Here is a 23,742-nt window from a genome sequence, read left to right on the forward strand (position 1 = left end):
GAAGGCACTTCTAATCTAGTCACCATTTTCGTATTGTAATTTGGCTACCATGTGAAAATAATGTGTTTATATATTTAATACATAATATATTAGATAATATGGTAAAAGCCATGTTAATAGATTTTTATTGATTGTAGAATATGGATAAATTACAACTTCAAGAAAAGATAGTTTAAAAGGATTTCTATTAGAATTAATATAACTTTATTTTCTTTTGATAGTGACTTTGAAGTTGTTCTTATTAATAGTAATTTTTAAATATTTAGAGTGACCTTTGTTAGATATTGGTGACCCTCAAAGTCTTATTCTATTTCTTTTATATGATGTAAAATATGACATATATTCAGTAAATCTTGTAAAGAAAAGAATTGGAGAGAGATTTTGGTAATAAAAAGAGAGTTTAGGACATCTATATAGATGAATGGAGATGGATGATGAAAATTTCTATTTCTATTGGTCAAAAATCATGACCAATAGGCTTTGAGAAGGATGCCCGAGGCTATATGTCACGGATACAGAAATACAAGCTCAAAATCTAATAAGAGGTTCAAGAAGAGCTGGCAAAAACTAGATTAATCAAATGAGTTCAAGAACAACACCAAAGAGGTGAGCTAGAGCTCCAAGAGATGTGTTGTCGAGACTGAAGAACTCTTCAACCTCGATTCCAATATATACTCCTATTTAGGAAGCTTTTCAAGCAACTTCTACCAATTAGGAAGCTTCTCAAATAACTTCCACCAACTAGGAAGATTTTCAAGCAACTTCCACCAACTAAGAAGCTTTTCAAGCAACTTCTACTAACTAGGAAGCTTCTCAAGCAACTTCTATTAACTAAGAAGCTTCTAGAAGGTTCCAGAGATTTATTTCTAAAAGATTCTAGAAACTTGTCTCTAGAAGGTTCTAAGGACTATGTTTCTAACACCATAATAGAGATTAGGATTAGTTTTTCGGAGGCATTTGGGCTTTAAAGGCTAGGATCAGCAAGTTTAGGATTTTGGCTATGGTTTTGGTGCAAATTTTGTTTCATTTGGAGTTTATATGAAAGAAATATGGGCGATCAAAGTTAAGTATTGATTTTGTACCTACTGTCATTCTTTTGGATATAACGCACACGTATAGAAAGCAATAGAAGATCGGCAATTTGGATTGAAGAGAGCACTTTTTCGGCTACACTTTTGGCATATTGTTTAATGGATTTCAAGTTTGAATGAAGGAGATATTAGAGGTTGAAGTCAGCACTTGCAAATCTAAGGGTAGTAAGTGATCCGAATTTCTAGTGGTTGTGTTTTGAGTTATATCTTGTGCAATTTGACAAGATTTTGGCTAAGAATTTCCAAGAAGGTGTATTTTCATGTAATCAAACTTTATATATAAGTTTTGTGATATTTGGATCTTAGATTTGAGAGATATAAAGAAAATAGTACTTAGGTACTTGTGAATTTGGGTTTTAGAGCACCTAGTAGGATTTTTAAGATGCCAAACTATCGATAGTGAATTTATAGTTGAATTTTTGTAAGATAAATCTTAAGGGTGAATTCTATAATATTTGTGAATTTGGAAAAATTTGAATAGTTGGATCAAGAGATATGAAGTTTTAAAGTTTAAGAAGAAGAAATCTTTTGTAGAAATATTATATTTTGAAGGGATTTTATTATAACTTAAGCATTTTATACAAAATAAAGGAGTGTTTTGGGAGCCAAGACATTATATATATATTGAAGATGGATATATAGAACTATGGTTCAATTTTTTTATAAAGATGAGCTTTTGAGAGGAGATTGTGGATTTCCTTTGAAATTATTGAAAACCTAATCTACCAACAAATGGTTAGCTATGATTTGGTATAGCCAAGAATGTTAGAATTTTTTTAGATATTTTAGAAGGCCTTATGTACAAACCTTCTTAAATATAAAAAGATTTATTAATATAATAACTTTTTGATATTATAGTATTTATTTGTCTTCTGCTTTTAAGGTTAAATAACTTATTAGAGCTTAGCTAATAAGTTAAAACTAAACTCTCTATAGCTAAGTATCCAATGTATTTTCAAATAGAAAACCATGAAATACAACACTATATATACAAATCATAATAATCTTAAATATTTTATATCAACACGTATTTTGAATTGTTGCCAAGCACGTTGGAGCATGTCTCTATTAAGATTTGATTTTAAGATCATATATCAATGCGAAAAATAATAAGGTTTATGAAACGCCCTTTGGAGACATTCTTATCTTACATCAAAAGAAAGAAATGAGTCTTTTAATCAACAAAGAATTATTTTCTTGAAACTAAAGTATTTTCATCTTTGAGTACTGAAATCAATATTTGTTGTTGATTCAAACCTTGTGAAACAAATCCAATCAAGTATGTCTTCTAATCTTCCTCTTTACAATATCAAGAATCCTTCTTTTAAGTCTCAAGATACTTCTAAGTTTGAATTCAAAAATAACCTACTCTATTTTGAAGGATGATTATATGTTTTAAAAAGAGAAGTAAGATTTTTACGGATTCTTCTCAAGATTCTAAAAGTATATATAAAATTATCTTTGATATTCTATCCTCAAATAGATCAAAAAATGAAGCATGTTAATCAAGTTTTAAAGTAGTATTTAAGATGTACCATCAACTACCAACAAGATAATTGGACAATTCTTTTGTCATTGGTAAAATTTGCTCATAATAACACAATATATTCTTCTATAAAACAAACACTTTTCTTTGCCAATTATGGTTATCATCTATGACTTGATACTTTTGACTTCTCAAAAGCTAATAATCTGGTGATAGAAGATTTGGCAAATTTCTTGTTAGAGCTACATGCAATAATGAAGGTACAATTAAAAGAAAGTCAAGAGCAACAAAAGATTAATATGGATGTTTATAAAAAAGAATATCCATCATTTCACATGGGTAACAAAGTATAGTTACTTCATTGCAATATCAAGACTACTTATCTTTTGTGACAAGTTCGACTATCATAGGCTTGAACCATTTTCTATTTCTGTACAAATCAATCCAGTTGCATATTGCTTACACCTACCAGAATCAATGAAAATCCATCTAGTATTCTATGTACCTTTTCTTGAACCATACAAGATAGTAGACATACCAAAAAGAAGATAAGCTCCACCTCCTCTTATAGAAGTGGACAATAATGATGAATTTTAAGTAAAAGAAGTTCTAGTTTCAAGGCGACACTAAAATAAATTGAAATATCTTGTCCATTGGCACAGATATGATATTAGTGAATGCACATGGAAGCCAATAAAGAATCTTGCAAATGCAACAAAGGCAATGGAGGCTATTCATTGACGACATCCATCAAAATCAAGATGAAGACCTTTTCTATTAAAAAAATAAGATTTAAAGAAGATAACATTCTACTTTCAATCTTTATTTATAACTTCTTTGTATTTGTAATGCTAAAGAGATAGAAAACCAATAACTAGCAAATTTGACAAAAGAGCCTTTATTTGTTGACTTGCCAAATAAGACATTGCAATTGTCACAACCTTCAAGACAATACAATCAAGATGATGATTCCTAAGATTAATATGTTTTTCCTTGAATAGATGGCAAGATACAATACATTTGATATCACAACGATGGAAGAGACTCCTGACATTTAAAATTTTTATTAGAGGTAGAAACAACTCTTGACAGAGTTCCAAATGTTTTATTTGAAGGAAGTTATGAAGGCCTCAACAATGATCAAATAATAGGGTGGTCTTCTTGCCATAGTATGAAACACTATTGATGGTTGAGAGGTTGTATCAATCATCTTCAAAGAGAATAAATATCTGAATATGTGGCAAATATAATTTGTTACATCATAGATTTTTTTAACATATGATGACTGCTCCTTGTAAAACTCATTTCTAGAAAGAAGGGTAATATTATGGACATACACATGTAAGCCAGTAATTACCTATATAAATAGGTAGAAGTAGATAGAAGTAAGTAAAAGTAAGTTAATTCTATAATATCTTTTAAAAAAAAATTTAGAAGCTTTATTAATGCTGCTTTGACTTTATAGGTGTCTATTGTTGATTTTTAGATTAGAAACTTAGTAAAAAAATTAACCATGTGTCACACATATTGGTAGCTTAAAAAAGAAGCTAATTATGTAGTAAACATATAGAAAAACTTACCTTGTAAGTCAAGGCATGTATCCTACAAAGTCAAGACATATTGGAGGTCCTATAGTATATCGCCACGTAGCCTCTAGTTAGATAGTATATATATAGAGACAAGAATGAAGCCCTCTTCACTCTTGTCAACTCTTTTCTTGCTTCTAGTCTAGTTTCAAGAGTCTTAAATTTTCTTGTCTTTTGGCAATAAGCAATTCTAGTTTTTTTTTTTTAATATACATATTTCTTTGTTTCTATTTTGTTATATTTTCTTTGATACAAATTTCATTGATTCATGCATTATCTTCTAATTCATGTCCTTGACAAATTACCACCAATGCTTAATATTTATGTCCCATTAATCCAATATCTAGACCATTTCATTATTTTTTAGTCCTTGTTGATACATCAAGCAAACAATCATATATTTTATTATTATCTTCTTAAAATATGATATTTACTAATTTTATATTTGTGCTTATTTTTTTTCAAGTATATTTTCCTAATTATCCTATTAAAACATTGCATATGAATAATACAAAAGAATTTGCATCAAAGTCCTCTGAAGACTATTGTACTACAATAGTCATTAAGTTGAAATATTGTATTCCATATGAACATGTTTAAAATGGACTTGCAAAGTTATTTATAAAGAATAAACAACTCATTACCTAGACACTCTTTTTTCATGTAAATTTACTTGCATCTATGTGGAATCATACAAATTTGTATGTTGCAGCATTAATACACCTCCATCCTTCTTCTCTTGAAATTATTACACTAGAAGAACTCATTTCTAGTAGTGTTTCTAATGTATCTCACCTACATATGTTTGATTGCCATACTTGGATTCTAGTACAAGAACCTCAGTGGCGTACCATTGGACTTCATTGACAAGAAGGCATATATGTTGGTTTTGATTTACCAAGCATTATTCATATAATTGACCCATCAATTGACACATTATTACATGCACATTTTTAAAATTATTTTTTTGAAGAAAACATATTTTTATTTCTTCAAAAAAGAATATTTAATCAACAAAGAAATACAATACTTACATTTTGAGTACCAAAAATATTTACAATGAATCTTGATCCTAGAACATCTTTGGCTGAAAGTGAAGTTGCTAAGATTTTGTATCTAAAACAAATTGCAAAAAAATGCCTAATGGCTTCAATGATGTGCCTCAAATTGTAAGAATTTTAATTAATGAGGCTCAAAATGAATCTACTTAGATTATAATACCACTAACAAATATACCTCATGTTACAACATCAGAAATTAAAAGGACTCGTGGATCAGATAAGCAACCACAAAAGAAGAAAGCTATAACATGTGGTGATTTTAATATTGTTTTTGTAGAAGTTCCTACTAAAATTATGAGACCATCAATTAATAATAATATGTCCATGCACATTATACCTTCACCTCATGCAATAGAAAATCTCAAAATTAAGAGGCAAAAAATGAAGTTGAATACAAAATTATCTATTCTATATTGTACTACAAATGATCTTTGAAATAGACCATCTAATATAATAGATAAATCATTTGCATTCATGATGGTAAAAGCTCTTTCTTACAAGAAAGAGAATCTTGAACTTCAAATCATTCAAGAAGCAATGCATTGCTCTAACTAATTAAAATAAAAAACTACCATCAAGGAGGAGTATGCTTCTTTGTATAAGAAGAAAGTCTTTGGTCTAATTGTAGACACTCTTACTTCTTGTCTTGTGGGATATAAGATAGTATTAGTATGCAAGCGAGATGCTAAGGGTTAAATAATCTACTATAAAGCTCATCTTGTTGCTCAAGGATTTATCCAACAGTTTGATATTGATTATAAATCGACATATTTTCTAGTCATAAATTCAATTATATTCTGATATATTACTAGAATAGTAGTTCATGCCACCTTTGAGATATGTCTAATGGATGTGGTAAGTGCATATTTGTATGGTTCATTTGATACAAATACTTATATGAAAGTTCCACTTAGCTTAAAAACAAGAATTTCAAATGTACCTGCTCAAAGACAATATTAAATTATACAAGGTCCTATATGCTCTAAAATAATCCAGACGCATGTGGTACCAACATCTTTGAGATTATTTAATTATAAATAAATTTACAAGTGATCTGCTAATCCTTTGTTTATTTATCAAATGAGATGAAATTAGTTTTGTGATTATTGTTGTATATATGGATGATTCTAATCTAGTGGATATTAGATCTATATATGTTGTAGCTATTAGCCTATTTATATGTGAATTTGAGATGAAAATGGTAGGAAAAACAACTCTCTACATTAGTCTTTAGATTATGCATCTCATGGATGGTAGCATTTTTTTCTACTAATTAACTTATATTAGACAAATCTTATAAAGATTTAATATGATTGATGCTTATCTATTATCTATACCAATAGTTGGACATAGTGATGATTTTCATGATCCATATCGTCCATGTGAGAAGGAAGAAAAAATATTAGGAGAACAATATCCATATCTTGCAATGATTGAAGCACTTTTATATTTAGCCACATCTATAAGACTAGATATTACATTTGCAGTTAGTATTCTTGCAAAACATAGTATATATCCAATATTACGACATTAGAATGGTATCAAAAATTTATTATATTATTTAAAAGATACAAAAGATTTGAGATTATATTACACACAATCTATAGATCCAAAATTAGTTGGATATTCTGATACAGGATATAAATCTGATATTATAACAACTAAATTTCAAAAAAGCTATGTATTCTTAAGATATGGAGTTGTAATATCATGGAAATTAGTGAAACAAACTATAACTACAACTTCATTCAACCATGCAAAAATTATTACCTTATATGAAGCATCTTAAGAATATATTTGATTGCAATTAATCAATAAACTCATTCAAACAACTTATGGACTTTCATATGATGATTCTCCAACTATCTTATATGAAGATAATAGCGCTTGTATTGCACAAATGAAAATTGGTTTCATTAAAGGAAATAGGACAAAGCATATTGATTTAAAGTATTTTAGTTATATCCACGTTTTGATTATTGATCAAATACTTAAGATCAAAAAAATTGAATCTACAAATAACCTTGCTGATCTCCTTACCAAAGTTCAATTGAATGCGTCACTTTATTATAATTTATATTAAAACTACCAAAACAAAGTGATGGATCAATTGAATAATGTAGTTACACTTGAACTCATGATAGCTTCAGAACAGCGACTCTGTCACGGCGGGTGAAGCTCATCCCATGTCCCAAACATGGCCTCTTTTTCACGATCAACTGCTTCACTCTGAAGATATCCGCCTTTGAATAAAGAAAACCTGCTGAAATGATAACTCGGATACGAAATCTGTTGTTCTAATTTGAGTATCTGAAATGAAGTATTTTGAATCTTCAGATATTTTTCTAAGTTTTCGTCGGTGTGAGTCTATGCCGCAGCTTCCCTTTCAGTTTGCGCACAAGAAGGATGCTGTTGACCTTATTATAGCAAGTTAACAAGGACCGTTGGAGGTTACTCCACGCACAAACCCATTTCGGGTCATAATAAGAAGAATGTAATCATAAAAATACACCTCAACAAGTGTTCTGCGCACAAGTGTTTTTCCTTCAAGCCTTGCAATTTCCAGTTCCATGTCAATTTTATTAAAATAAATGCCTTGACCGAATCTGAATAATTTTAAATATATAAACATTGATTTGCATTCTGAAAGCTATGCGTGAAGTGCAAGTGAAAGCAGCTGGATGTTGCTGCAACGATCCCCAGGATATATCTATAAACTGTGTTGCAAATACTTTTCAATTTGTTGCGCAAAATGTTCAGACCTCCTAGTGGACAGGAAGGAATTGCCTTTGCTCTTTCGGTAGCTCGACGAAGATATTCAAGTGTTCGGTGTCAGGCAGCACTCCAGATGGCGTACTCTTCGCCCAGCGAAGGTGCCATATGGAGCAAGCCTGAGAGCAACCGGGCAATGGCTCTGATTGATACCAGTGAGTTGCAGTAGACGAGACCGGAACTCATGCGCATGATCCTCGATGCAACCACCGCCTTCCACTGGAGTTGCATCAGTCTGACTGATCTTGAACACGTGAATGAATGCTCCTCATCCTCCTCAACGTTGGCCTGATTATGGTTTGCGAAGGGAGGAAGAGCTTGGTGATGAGATGACAACGTAATCAAGCGGGCCGCCACGGTTTTTTACACTAAACTTTGGTCCTGGTGAGCAAGGCTTCTGCACCTGATGATCAGAAGCCCAATCAGCTGTTCGGGGCAGTTGTGATTCTTCGACGTTTTGATGGTTTGTCAATGTTTGCAGGAAAAATAGCAACAATAAAACACCATATCTTTGAGGTGAAAACTGGGGTCAACAAAACTTTTTCTACAGGAGTGTGAAATCTTCAACATGGTCGTGATTAACATTCCTTCAACTGCACCACCTAAAGCCAATTAATAAAAGATGGAATTGTTTCCTCTTTTATGAATGATTAAGGCCAGTACCCTTTGATGTCTACTATATTAGGACATGGAGATATAAATGTTTTTAATGTTATTGAGAATCTGAAATTGATAATTTGTAAATTGATGCATATCGCCAAAGGAAACTCTTTGAGCAGTTCCAGTAAATATGTATAATATTTGATATATATTTTAATGAATCATAATAGATATTCACATATTAAATTTACATTTGGAGCAATATCATTCAATACAATAATAGATACTTCAAAAAAAAAACAAAAAAAAAACAAAAAAAAAAAAAAAAAAAAAATTCATAAGTCTTATATGTCAATTGTGTCTATCATTGAATTTGTAGCTATCATTGGTGCTTTCAAATTTTAGATTTTTGTGTCTGATTCAATATATAGCCACAAACTCTTAAGTCTCATATGTCAAGTTGATAAATCTAAAATTAATCAAAAGTGTACAAAGTTGTTATACCTATATTTGAATAACATATAGGTATATTTTTATAAAGACTTGTATAGTGCCATCTTGAAAAATAAACAAATGTTCACAAAAAAGAACACGTCTTAATGGAAAATCTATCATGGGAATGCCATCAAGGCAATTCAAAAGAAGACATAAAGGAAGATTAAGGTGTATATTGTAATATAAGAGATGGCATTAGTAGATCTTTAATAAAAAATCTAGAAAAAAATTACAAAATAAAGATAACTTAATTTTTCATTTAATAATATCTTATTTTGAATACTTACTTAAAAGAAGTTATTTTAAAAGAACCAAAACCTTAGAATACTAAGGAAAATTATTCATCTATTTTATTATATTCACTATGTATAAAAAATAATGGCATTTAAATTAATAATCTTAATAACAACCACCTTTTATTGCTTTATTTTTACACTAATATTATTTATACTATTTACAAACAATCATAAACATGATAAAGTATAAAAGAAATATTATTAAGAGCACTTGCATATTTTAAAACTTATTTTACATATACAATATCATTGTTATTATTTTTTATTATTTTTTTAATAAAAAAACTATACAAATTTTATGTACAAAATTTTGCAAAAACTAATTAATTTATTTTATTAAGGCTCTATTAAATTTTTTAGTTTTTTCTAAATCTATTTGATAAAATTTATTATTATTAAAAAAAAGATTATAATTCAAATTCTTCAATTCATCTATATTATATGGTATAGCTAAAAATATATTATGATTAAAATTTATAATGTTAATAATTAATATTTATTTTTACAAAAAATTAATCATATTTTCTATAATAATCTCAAACTTACTTTTATAATGTAGAATTATTTATGTAAAAAAAATCAAAACATTGTCTAGAAGTGAAGAAACATGTATAACAGAAAAGAAAAAAATCACCCAAAAAAGAATCTAATTTAATTTATTTTAAAAAAATTAAGTAACTAATGATATACATATTTCAACAAATATTATAAAAAAGTATTGTTTAGTCTATTCAGACTTGCTATATTATTAATTTTTGTAACAAAAGAAGGCCCTCATTACTAGTATATAAATGTTAGCACCATCATTATATCAATGTGAGACTAAAAGAAAAAATCTTTTAATACTAAGATTCTAAAATCTTTGTCCAAATCCTACTTAACAACCTCTTCATAATAAAAGTTGGAATCTTTTAATTTTATTATTATTCTAGAACAATCAAATAAAAGAGAGTTTTTTCATATTATTTATTTATTTATTTTTACTATTATACTAAATGAGTTTTAAATCTTAATCTGATATTTGGTTATTTATTTTTATATAGGTCAAGGGTGCCACTGTACAGTTCGTCGTTCACTGATTGGAAAGAACTTGTGGACCTGCAAACTTCTGCCCAGCCTGCTGCTCGCCCGTTGCACATGGGCACCGCGTGGGCAAAACTAACACAAATACAAATAATGTGAAATCATAATCCATAGTCAGCATCTGGGGAGACTGGTTACGTTACTTTCAGGCAGGTGTCGGGTTCATCTCCGGCCACTTGCACGATAGGTGACTCATATAATGTGTCTGTTTAAACCCCTACTCTCACCCCTTGACCTCTTCGCCTTAGCCCTCGTCAATACCCCCCATTCGTGTTGTTTTTTCTCAAAAAATCAAAAAGATAATCCACGGAATATGATACATCTGATTTATGTCCTACAAACGATGTCTTCAGAGTCTTATCAGCAGATGCAGTTACCAGGTAGTTGCCTCTCCGGCACCAAGCCAAAGACGTCACTGGTCGTGAATGCCCTGCGAAGGATATTGTGTGTGTTCCATGTCCCTGACTTGGGAACACCAGCGAAAATACTTGTTTCTGCATCATCCGAGGCAGTGGCAATGAGGTTAGTAACTGCTTCCAAAGTTCTCCGTAAATGTCCCACACAATTGTTGAGTAATCTTTTGATGTTGTGGTCAGGCGGTTACCAGTTGGACTCCAAGCTGTGCATGTAACCTCCTTTGTGTGACCCCCCAGCGTGCATAGTTTCTTACCCGTTTTCCCATCCCAAATCAAGGTGGTACAATCCGCGGACGTGGTTGCCAGGTAGCCTAGGCTACTCCAAGCGACGCATGTTACATCGTCAGAATGACTTCTTAAAGTTTGTACGACAGAACCCGTTCGTGCATTCCAGATTTTTGCGGACTTGTCTGAAGATGCACTTGCTATCCATCTTCCACTGACATCGTATCCCACGCAATTCACCGGTCCTGAGTGCCCCTTCAATGTCATCTTGACTCTTCCTGACAGGTTTTGCTTACGGCTTTCGTAAAACTGTTTGACTTTCTCGGTTTTCCAATCACTTTGCCAACGCAAGCTCGGAAGACAACCCGAAGGTTTTTCATGAGAAGGACGGTATTTAATCTCCCAGATAATAACAGTCTTGTCTTTAGAAGCAGTCACTATCTCATAATCACCAGGACTCCAGTGGACAGAGGTGATTGTTTTTGAATGACCACGAAACCATCTTCTCTTCAGAGTGAGCTTGAGCAGGGATCCGATTTCTGAATATACTGCCTCCGTGTCACTCCCCTCTGCCTCAACGGAAACCGACGCATCCGTGTCTTCCACCTCTGATTTGGACAAATCCAATTCATCATTTTCAGCTGTGTGTGCACAGGGGTGAGTTGATCCATCAGTTCCATCAGCCTCGTCATCACCTTCACCTGTATCTGGTAACCTAACTTCATCTTGTGCCCACCAATTGGGGATTTCCAACGTGTCTTTCTTAATCATGCTGTCACCAACTCGACTTAAGCTCTACAAACAAGCCAACCCTATGCTTGAACCAGTTGCATGTAATCTTAAAGTAGAGAAGAAGAAGTTACGTACGACAACAATCTAAGCATGCAACTCCCTCGAAGTTATTACCAAAGTCGTATTTATTCCAACCATGTGAGTCTTGAAATGTCAAGATTCTTACCTGGTCTCCATTCGAAGGAGATGGATCGGGCATATCATGCGAATGTTGAATGTCAATATTCTTCAGTATTTCTTTCACCTCATCATGTGCAAGAGCGCACTCCTCATCATTTTCGTTCCATTTTAACACATGCTGTAAGGCAACAACAGCATCTGCCAGTTGATTACTTCTAGCCAAGGATAAAGCCTTGCATCGATACTCCTGTCGACGTTGCCGATATTTTTCGGTTTGCTCGGGAAACATATCAAACAGCCCCCTCCTCAGATTCACGTTGTCTACCATAATCGTCAAGTCTTTGCTCGGATCGTGAGGATCTCTAATCATGTTGTTATCGATAATGGTCCACCGACAGTAAGTATGGCCGTTGGTTGCCACGACCGGATCAATCATCAGCGTGTGCAAAATAGGATCCATGAAGTCATCGGAATATTTTGTGATAGCCTCCTCGAGACTAGTAATGGCGGCCAATATATCTTCCCAGAAGCTTCATTCTTAGCTTTCGAAGCAGTATCACAATCCATGCGACCAATCAGCGTGGTCAATACCAACTTGACTTCTTCCATCGAATGCAGTGGTGTTACGTCTGACGAAGAACCATGAGATTGTGTTTCCGGGGGATTGCACACCACCACTGACATAATTGGCATGTTCACGTTGTTTTGCACAGAAGTCAAAAAATTTCGGACCAACGTTTCCAACTTACCCTTCCTGTCAGTCGATTTGAGGACACGGAAGAAATTTCTATCTGCAGCCCACTTCTTTAGCTGCTTTGTGGCTTCTTCGAGGTCCGACTCCAGTTTATTGAGCACAGTAACAGCAACACCAGTACTCTTGCGATCCTTCAAAGCTTGTTGAATACTGGGCACATGCTCGCTGTATTCTGCAATGAAGTCCTGCAGTACTTTCACCTCCTGTTTGTTTTCCTGGTGTTGATCATACATGTTCTTCAAGGCCATCATCGCCGTCACCAGTTCTGATACCGATACAGGGGAGGCCATGCCGTGGGCTGGTGAATTGAAATGGGATTCTAATCAGCAAGGTTCGACAGCAACCTGGAAGTGTGAGGCAGTCTTCGAAGAATAAGTTTGCACTCATCGCAACGAAGCAAAAAGTGAACACCATAATCAGAAAAGTTGCGAAACAACTGTCGATTAGAGATAGATATTAACCAGCGTTGCACTGACGATAGAGTTTGAGCACTCATGTCTCAAGAGCAATGCAGTATACGAAAATTGTAATCACGCCGACAGTCTGGAATATTTACTTCTTTTAAGCATGGGGAGTGAGGACACCCGAAAAACCTTTAGTTCTATCTCACCAGCTTGTGATGAGGGGAGGCTAATGTTCAAACAATAATTAAAAAATTGAGTAAAATTAAATAAGAGACATTTTGAAGAAAACTGATGGTAAAAATTCAGAAATTTAAGCACACAAGCATTACACACCTGACGAAACAGTGGTCAACTTGGCGTCCACCAAAGATTTAGGCCCTGGGCACTTCCAAGCTTCTCGAGCACAAGGTCGGATGTGAAGCCCCAGATGAACTACTTCTGACAAGATCTCCCACCCTTAATACTGTGGATCAACTACGATGCAAACACTCAGCTAACATCGGGGCTATGCACTAAAACAGTTTCGATGCACCACAACGCTTGCCACTCCCTGAGTCCGAATGATGGTGTCGGTCCGTAGCCAAGTCCTGGGGTGCTAGCAAGTTCGTCTCTTGTGAAGACAACCGACAGATAAATATCGCAAAATCCATAGCCTCGTCATTGATTGTATAATCTAACATACGCGTCTCTGATTGCCCTTCCTCAGGAATTCCCGTCGAGATTTCTTTTTCCAGGATCCTGGAGTATCGCGTGACTGATCGTCACGACCCCATTGCTACGTATTAACACACACCACGTGTTTAGAATTCTTCGTGAACACTCGAAAGCATTTGAGCTTAAAACGGCAATCTACAGATACCTAGCATCACCGCAGAGGGTGCTTCAGAATCTGCTACACTAAAAACCGACTATTTCGATTGCCAAGATGTCGCAATGTTTTATTGTTTGTCGTTTTCACCGACTGCGATAGCATCTCACGTTTTCATTTCTTTTCAGAATATGAGCTTATGCAAGTTCATATAAGATCCCTCTACGACTAGTGTGGGGCATCCATAATGAACGGTGCACGATGGTTCTTCGGGCTCCACCAAACTCTAGCAGCTTCGTCTCCAACATCTAGAAAACAAGGAATCTAGAACCCAGCATGGGACAACACAGCCTTGTGTATGATTCCTCGCGGGGATGTTCCTCCGACCTTCGCAAACCTTGAATACACGCACATCTCCGCAACATGGTTGACTGAACTATTCCAGAGCATGAATTGAGTGGAGACTGTCCGTGCAGGATTCGTAGGTGAAAAGTCAAGGAATTCTGGCACATTCCAGCTGTGGAGACCACAGCCGAAGCTGAGGGCCTGAAATGATCTGTCTGTCAACTGACTGCAAGACCATGTTTGTCGATTCTCTGTGTCACGAGCATGCAGGTTTGTGTGCTTCGAGGAAATTCAGATCCTCGATTGTTGCCCAGCCGATTCCCATTTGCAGCATGCGGAAATGCTTTCCTTTGCAAGTTGCCATGGACTTCAGAAGCAGGTTCTAAGCTGCGGGTGATTTTTTTACGTTTTGAGTAAGCCATTCGTGACATTTATTGTAGGAAGAAGTGATAAACTTTAGGTGAGAGAGAAGCAACGAGTGATATATAAATGGCGCATTCGAGCCTTTCGAGAAGTCTAAATTTCAGTGTCATGTAACTGGAGACTAGATTTTAAAATGTGAGATATCTCTAAACAAAAAATTCAGTCTTTTTCCAACATTAAATAAATTTTATATATATATATATATATAGAGAGAGAGAGAGAGAGAGAGAGAGAGAGAGGGGAATGTTAGACCCAAGTTTTTATTAAATCAATTTAGCCATGATGAAGAATATGGGATTCATGATGAATGTGGCTTGTTTTTATTGGTTTTAGATCCAATAGTAGAGAAATGAGTCTAGATGTCATTTTGTTTTTTCCAATGGTTATGATGGGTGGATCGATTTAGCAAAATATTGGATCTATTTAACTTTCTTCTATATATAAATATAAATATTAATATATTATTTTCTTAATTTTTTTTTAATCTCATTTCAAAAATTAGATTAAATTACATTTACAAAAACAAATCAAAGATGATAATTTTCATATTTTTTTAGAATTTGAAGGTATAATTGGTGTCTATTATTTTGGCACCATTGATCCAAGTGATACTGATCTTAAAGTATGTTGGATTTTAAGGATTTTTTTTTAAAAAATTAAAAAGTCCATACCAAAAACCATTAAGCCTCTTGAACAGAATAGAATGAGGCTTGTGATGTATTATATGAAAAATTTTAAGATTTTATGTTTTAAACTAATCTAAAATCAGTTATTGTATATTATTTTAAATTATTTTTTAATTTTAACAGTAGCAATAAAGTATTAATAAGTATGGTTTTGCTAATTTATATAAGAAAAAAAAAAATTATTTATTTTTACAATCACATAAAATAAATTAGGGCTACAAATATCTTAGAGATGATTTTAAATCTTTTTCAAAACTAATAAATATTTATATCAATCATATTTTGTAGGTTATTTTTTAAAATTAAATATTTTTTAGATTGAAGTAAAATATTCTAAAACTTATTTATAGATGCAATCTTCATTTCGTACAAACTAATTGTTTAGTGGATATGAGATAATACTTATTATTGAATAAGTTATTATTATTTAATGTTAAAAGATAAACAAAGGATATTGGCATAGAAGCTATTCTATTCAAATATGTTGATAGAACACTTTATTTTTATAGTATAGATATATTTTTACAATGGATATTATAACTTGTTAAACCTAAATAAAATTTATATACAATAGTTTGAGGTGTTATTAGAAGTCATTTTTTCTTCTAATTTATGGATTAAAAAAATCATAATGTTAGTTATTGGTGGCTATTATAGCATAAAACATGTACAAATTTTGTTGTGCATGAAACTTTTAATAAAAAACATATAAAATGATACATATACGAATTATTTACTTAGTTTTACTTAAAAAATCATTTATTGAATAGAGAGGCAAAATTATTATATCCATCAAATCTACAATATGATATATTAGAATTTTTTATATTTTAGTCACTATACTACCTATTGTGTTGATGCTACGGCCTTAAAAACTAACATTGTTATAGTAATTATCTAATTCTTTTATAAGCACATCTTTACTATTTTTTTCTTTTAATAAATAATTAAATTATTTAATTTATAAATGGGAGTTTAAATTACTTAATAAACAAGCACTAAATTGATTAGAATAGATGATATCAACAATTTTGTTTTCTTATTGTATAGCCTATAAGGTTAATATGAGTCACACATCATTTTAATGGATTTATAAATACTAAATAGTTAAAAAATAATTAATAAAACTAAAGGCTATCAAATATAAATATATATATATATATATATATATTGAATATACTTTAAGACTTCATTAATATATATTTTTATATTTTAGTTACTATGCTACCTATAGAATGTGCTTTAAAACTTCATTTTTAAATAATTAATGATTTCTATTATATCCACTAGATTTGTGTTTCTTATCAAAACATTATTATTAGAGATAATATTGATATTAATATATATATATATATATATATATATATATGTTATTTTATATATATACATATATATATATATTTTTATATTTTAGTCACTATGCTATCTATTGTGTTGATATATGTTTTGTTATAAGTGTATTGAGTATGCATAAATGGAGCTATGATTATGCATGTATGTAAGTATGTTGGTCATATTAGGAACCATATATGAGACAAGGATTCAAGACCAAGGAATAAAGTTAACTCGACATTAAAACAAAAACTAGATACAAGGCAAGAAGGTCCTAGCTAGACCACAAGAAGTAAGTTGTTGAGATTGAGGATCCTCTTAGCCTCGACTCCTATATGTACTAGGTCCTAGGAAGCTTCTTGAGAATTTTCTATTAGGCTTGAAAACAAAGTAAGCCTAAGATCCTTCTTCAGCAACTTTTTAAATCACCTAAAGCCTCCTAGAACCTTCTAGAACCTCCTATGACCTTCTAGAACCTTCTTAAAATCTATTAGAACCTTTCAAAATCTTCTAGAACCTCCTAGAATCTTCAAGAGTCTTCTTAGAACCTACAAGTACCTTTTAGAACTTTCTAAAATCTTCTAGAATCTTCTTCAATTATATGTCTATGACATCATCTCCTCTTCTAGCTACAAGGTCTCCAAGAAGCAATGTTGTAGCAAGCTAATATATGTACAAGAAGTTGAAGATCTATCGCATGGTATCTACTATATATTCCAATTGTTTTTTTTGAGGTAAATGATTTATAGGTCCTTGTAGCCATTGATAGTGGCCCCAGCCTTTTACTTGTAATCAAGCATGAACTTTGATATCTTTATTATAAAACTATCTTGTAAACACTCCTTCTATACATCCTTCATAGGCAAGTTTTTTCTCAAACACAATTACCAATGACCTATTATTAGGTATCCTTCGATGTCTTTGTGGTTCACACAACTCTTCATCTCAAGGTCATCTTTGCGAGCTACTTGGTTGAGATGGTATGACCAACGAGGCGTCTATCTCTTAACTATCCATATCATATAAAGTAGACAAGACCAAAAGAATATAAATAAGCTATGGTCGTGAACTCAAACTATTGTCAAGGACATATACTATCAAGGACATATATTAAGAAGTTGTAGAAGATTTTAGAAGGTTTTAGAAAAGCTTTGTAGTTTGTGGAAGTTGCTTGAGAATCTTTTTAGCTTGTGGAAGCTACTTGAGAAGCTTCATAGATTGTGGAAGCTACTCAAGAAGCTTCCTAACTCGTACAAGCTGCTTGAGAAGCTTCTTAGTTTATGGAAGCTATTTGACAAGCTTCAAAGCTTGTAGTATATATAAGAGCTAAGACTAAGGAGATCCTCAGTCACAACAACACACCTCTTGGAGCTCTAGCTCACTTCTTTAATGTTGTTCTTGTACTCATCTAATTAATTTAGTTCTTTCCAATTCTTCTCGAACTTCTTGTTTCTAATCAGTATTCTAGATTCGTGACAGTTTGTCGGGATTGCAATCATCTTTCATATCAGAGCTAGTTCCTTCTTGTTAGAGTATAGATTACTCCTTTCCTTGAAGGTGCTGGCATTTTAGAGGTTGCGGATTACCTTCCTCTAAACTGATATTTCTTCTATTATAATATTCGAGTCTTATCTTTCTTAGAGAGTAGATTATCCCTCTTTTTGAAGATTTAAGGCGTTTTAGAGGTTGCGAAGTATCCTCCTCTAAACTAATATAGCCTTCTTATAGAGTCATTTCTTTTCTTCTCCGAGAATGGTCGAAGGTCAAGATATTAGTATGACTGAAAGTTTGGAGTCCAAGTTGGACGCCATTATGAATGCTCTTGCTATATTATCATAGAAAACTGTAGAGATTGAAGAAATCATTACAAGACTTCATCATGATAAAGCATGCGGGATGGCACAATCAAGGATTCATCAGCCTTAAACTTTAGTACCAAGAGAACCAACTTTGCCTCTAATGCAACAAGGACTGTTGCTCTTACAACAAAAAGAGCTCTAAATCAGTCTTCCAAATAAATTTGATGATACGCATTCTAAGTTTTGAGGTTTCGTCAATGAAATTAGATTGATAACAACTTTATAATCCAAACGCTATTCGACGGAGGAGTCACATGTTAGACTAGTTGGAACTTTGCTCACAAGACAAGCTCTATCATAGTTTGCTCATTTGTTTGAAAAAAGATCGTCAATTTTGAACAACTTTGAAACTTTTTTGGAGGTGTTTGCAGAAGCATTTGGCAAACATGGCAAGGCGCAATGGGCTACAACAAAGATCCAATCACTACAACAAGGAACATGCTTTGCGTCACTCTATGCATCAGATTTCAAACAATTAACATCAACTAGGACGAAGAAGCATTGATGAGTCAATTTTATTGAGACTTGAGAGACGACGTGAAGGATTTGTTATTATGTCTTTCTGATCCGCAATTACTTAACGAAGCCATTAGCCAAGCTTTGAAGTGCGATAATTGCCTATTCTAAAGTTGCCAAGACTAATGCTCAAGACAACATATGGCTCATTACATTCCAACTATGTCACCAATCAGTCTGAATTCACATTCAGAGGTGTAAGACATGTAAATTGACATGGTACGTATAAAATTTCTAACTTTAGAAAAAAAAAAGTGGCGTATGGAAGAAGGATTATACTTGTATTGTGGTGAAGGAAGCTACACAGCTGAAAATTGTCCCAAGAAGCAAAATCGACGCATTGTGAAGACTAGAGGCGCATTTGTTCAAGAAAACGAGGATGCCCAATCACAATAGGGACTGTGCGGCTGGACAATTCAATACCACAATAATAATCAAGTTCCTCTCTTTCTGCTCAGCCTGCCCATTGCTTTATCATTCCTCTATCTTTTGGCCCTCACAAATTAAAAATCTTAGATTTATTAGATTCAAGAGCATCTACTTGCTTTTTAGACGAAGAATTTGCTAAACATCATGAGATTCTTCTAATACGAAAACCTAAATCCATTTAAGTAGAAGTAATAGATGGATGATTTTTATTGTCTAGTAGTCTCACTCATGAATCAGAACCTACAGAGGTGACGTTTAAAGACCATAGTAGTTATATTATTTTTAATATTATTAGAGCCTCATCAAATCTTATTATTCTTGGTCTTTTTTGGTTAGAAATACATAATCCATCCATAAATTGAAGGTTACGAAAGATGAAATTTCCTATAGAACATTCCAAGAGTAAGTCTGTTAGAAGATCTCGAATCAAAAAACCCTTATTCATTGGAGCAAGAGCATTTGTAACATTATCCAAGGAAGATACACCGTTTGTCATTTATGCGACTCCAACTAGCGAAGAAAAGATTTCAATAGCAAGTATATCAGAGCAATATAAGGATTTTGAAGACGTGTTTCAAAAGAAGAATGCCGACATACTACTGGAGCATTGACCATATGATTGTGCTATAGACTTGCAAGAAGGAACAAAACCACCTTTTGGCCCAATCTATAATTTTTCGCACATGGAGTTAGAGGAGTTGCAAAAATACATTGACGAGAATCTAGCCAAGAACTTCACTTGTCATTCAAAGTCGCCAGTTAGGCCACCAATCTTATTTGTGAAGAAGAAAGATGACTCACTGCAGATGTGCGTGGATTATCGAGGTCTCAATAAGGTGACAAAGAAAAATCATTATCTATTACCCTTGATATCAGGTCTTCTAGAGCAACTTGGGCATGCAAGGATCTTTACAAAGATTGATCTAAGGGGAGCTTATAACGTCCTGCAAATCAAAGAATGAGATGAATAGAAGACAGCTTTCCGAACAAGGTATGGCTATTTTGAATATAATGTCATGCCTTTCGGTCTTATCAATGCTTAGATGGTCTTTCAATACATGATGAATGACATCTTTTGAGAGCACCTTGACAATTTTGTTGTCATCTATTTAGATGATATTCTGATATTTTCCAAGAATATAGAAGAGCATGAGAAACACAATCATTTGGTCCTTGTAAAACTTCGCAAGCGAGGACTTTACGCCAAATTGGAGAAGTGCTTGTTTAACCAAACTGAGATAGAATTTTTGGGATTCATTGCAACTATAGAAGATTTGAAGATGGATCCTAAGAAGGTGGAAGCAATTGTATCATGGGAAGTTCCAAAGAAGATTAGAGATGTACAATGTTTTCTTGGCTTTGCTAACATCTATCAAATCTTCATCAAGAATTATTCTCAAGTTGCTGCTCCGCTCACTTGGGTGACATGTAAAGACAAGCTCAAATAGGGACCTCTAGCGGAAAAATCATTTCAAGATCTTAAGACGGCATTTATTATGGCTCCAATCTTGGTACATCCGGACTTTGCAAAGGCCTTCTATTTGAAGACTGATGCTTCAGATTTTGCTATGGGAGTTGTACTTTTGCAGATACGTGCAAACGAGAAACTTCATCTAGTTGCATTCTACTCTCAAAAGTTTTCTGCTGTCGAGATCAACTATGAAATCCATGATAAAGAAACTTCTTGCAATAGTGGATTTTTTCCAAGACTGGCGTCACTTTCTTGAAGGAGATGCGCATTTGGTGACCGTTGTCATGATGTAACATGGCTAATAAGTAAAAGGGTGAAGAAAATATCATGTTTTGAGGATCTCACTTCAAAAACATTGTAGCAAATTATCTTGGAAAAATAGATATTAGTCAAAGGGTAGAAAAATTAAAGGTGCTAATGCTGCCTTTTTACAAATTATGCTTCTATTTACTTTGTAAGGCCATAAATAAGGCAAAACAAGATAGATTAGAAAAATAAAGGATATAGGCATATGTAGGGAGGAGTTAGGAGTGCAAATTAATAAAAATTACCTCAAGAAGACGAAAGTTGATATCCAAAGAGGACCAGTTATGAACATGGGTTGAAATCAGACTCCGAGGCACATAACGGCACTTTGACGGTGACTCAAGGGTTCTTTGGAAGATCAAAGAGCCGAATTAGGGAAAAGACTTGTGGAGGGATTTTTGAGAGATAATTTCGTGTCATTTGGATGAGTATTGCATTTTTGAGGGATTTTCAAAGCAAGTGATATTCTTTGTGAATTTAGATCTTTGAGAAATAAAACCGGTTTACAAATTTTTGGATTTTGTGACTTTTGTAGCAATTTTACAAGTGAAAATTTAGAGACTTATTGGTATGCTTGTTGTAAATGTGTATAAGAGATTTGAGGTCAATCGAATGGCTAGATCGATACATATGAAGGTTTTTGTGGGCTAAGGTCTCGAGATTTAGGGTTTTGAAGACTAGTAATGTTTTCTTAGATATCTAAGAATTTACTAGTTGGATTGGAGAGATTTTTGGTTTTATCAGTAGAAGACTTGATTTTCTATATGCAAGTAAAATTTGAAAGCAATCAAACAATGAAGAAACGAGATATCAGCACTGGAAGTTGGCATCAAGATTAGAGAAGGAGAAGCCAGCCGATATCTAAGCGGAATTTTGAGGTCATCGACTAATTGGTAAGTGCGATTTTCTTCAGAATTTGTATGCTAGTTTCTAACTTAAACTCTAAGAAGTGTGCAAATTTTTAATTAAAATCAATGGTTCAATCTTTAGTTATTTAATTTCCAAATCTGTCATTAGGGTTTGATTAGGATTTGGTTTCGGATTTAGGATTTGATTAGGACTTAGGATTTAGGATTTGATTAGGGTTTAGGTTTTATATTTTTTTAGGGTTAGGATTTGGTTAGGGTTTGACTAAGATTTATTTAGGATTTGACTAGGGTTTGTTTAGGATTTGGAATTGATTAGGATTTATTAGGATTAAGATTTGTCTAAGATTTGACTAGGGTATGTTTAGGATTTAGGGTTTTTTTAGGGTTTGATTAAGATTGGATTAAGATTAGGGTTTGATTAGAATTTAAGGTTTTATTAAAAAAAAAATTTGAATTTGACTAAGTTTTCTTTAATATTCTTTTATATTTCTTTAAGATTTCCTTGTATTTCTTTTATAACTTCAATAAAATTTAATTGAGCTTGTTTAATGTTTGATTATGATTGTTAACGTTTAATTGTCATTTCTCTATAATCCTATTAGATTTTTAGGACCTTTTGTTGCAATTTTCTTTTATCTTTCACAACTAGGTACCCGGTGCATTCTCAAGCAAGGCTTCATGTAATACGACACCGTATACACGGATCATAAGAATTTAGAATACTTCATGTCCATTCGGATTCTAAATCGTTGTCAAGTTCGATAGAATATGTTGCTATCTAGGTTTGACTTTGTTATTACTTATCAACCTGAGAAGCAATAAGGACTATCTGAAGTATTATCAAGGAGATCGTATCTAGCGCCAAAAGCTAGAGAAGCAGCATTTGATCAATAGTGTACAATATTGTTGAAGTCAAAACAATTCAGGCTTTGCTCTGCTATAGTCGCAATTGATGCTGACTTCTTCAACCAGGTACGTGCTACAATTATTGGAGATTCTATAGCCCTCGGTATCACGCAATGTGTCAATAATGACAAGTTCAAGGTGGAAGGAGATCTTTTATACTTTGAAGAGTGGTTGTACATTCCAAAGGGACCAGCATGATTCCAAGTTCTCTAATCTCAACATGACTTTCTAACTGTAGGACATTTTGGATTCAATAAGACCTTGGAACTTATCTCTCGAGATTTTTGGTGGCCCCAAATGTAGAAGGATGTCAAGGATTTTGTCCTTTCTTGTGATATTTATTCAAGATCTAACAACCCTCAGCATCATCCTTATGGTCTTCTTCAGCCATTGCCTATTTCATATTGGCCATGGTCTTCAATTTTGATGGACTTCATTATGGACCTATCGCCATCAAATTCATTTGACAGCATCTTTGTTGTGATAGTTTGGCTTACAAAGATGGCACACTTTATCCCTTACAAGAAAACATCATCAAGCAAAGACACAGCAAGACTCTTCCTTGATAGTGTGTATCGATATCATAGTTTACCAGATGATATTGTGTTGGA

The 23,742-nt window shown here is 33.1% G+C and overlaps 1 protein-coding gene across 5 annotated transcripts; it reads right to left on the reverse strand.

The window, feature by feature from the left end:
* Positions 1-10,383: 10,383 nt before the first annotated feature.
* LOC112281249 (uncharacterized) lies at positions 10,384-14,256 on the reverse strand. 5 transcript variants are annotated; one of them, XM_090249427.1, is made up of 4 exons: positions 13,515-13,805; positions 12,070-13,121; positions 11,141-11,906; positions 10,384-10,964 (listed from the first exon to the last, which is right to left on the reverse strand). In XM_090249427.1, exons 2-4 carry the CDS (start codon positions 12,481-12,483, stop codon positions 10,831-10,833), a joined length of 1,314 nt encoding a protein of 437 aa, XP_090105553.1. In that variant the 5' UTR covers positions 12,484-13,121; positions 13,515-13,805; the 3' UTR covers positions 10,384-10,830. The 5 variants fall into 5 exon arrangements, with proteins under 5 accessions (XP_090105553.1, XP_073389261.1, XP_073389262.1 ...); XM_073533160.2 differs by having other exon boundaries at positions 11,075-11,906; positions 12,070-14,256; XM_073533161.2 differs by having other exon boundaries at positions 12,070-14,068.
* Between the last annotated feature and the right edge of the window lie 9,486 nt (positions 14,257-23,742).

Source organism: Physcomitrium patens, chromosome 4 (genome assembly GCF_059467195.1).
Source record: "Physcomitrium patens ecotype Gransden chromosome 4, ASM5946719v1, whole genome shotgun sequence".
NCBI classification, from domain to species: Eukaryota; Viridiplantae; Streptophyta; class Bryopsida; order Funariales; family Funariaceae; genus Physcomitrium; species Physcomitrium patens.

Excerpts from the sequence above, each read along its gene's own strand:
- LOC112281249 (XM_073533159.2), bottom strand. The coding sequence starts at position 12,483 with ATGGATCCTATTTTGCACACGCTGATGATTGATCCGGTCGTGGCAACC. Across the intron at positions 11,907-12,069 it reads CTCCTTCGAATGGAGACCAG|AGCTTAAGTCGAGTTGGTGA; the intron begins GTAAGAATCTTG and ends GCTTGTTTGTAG.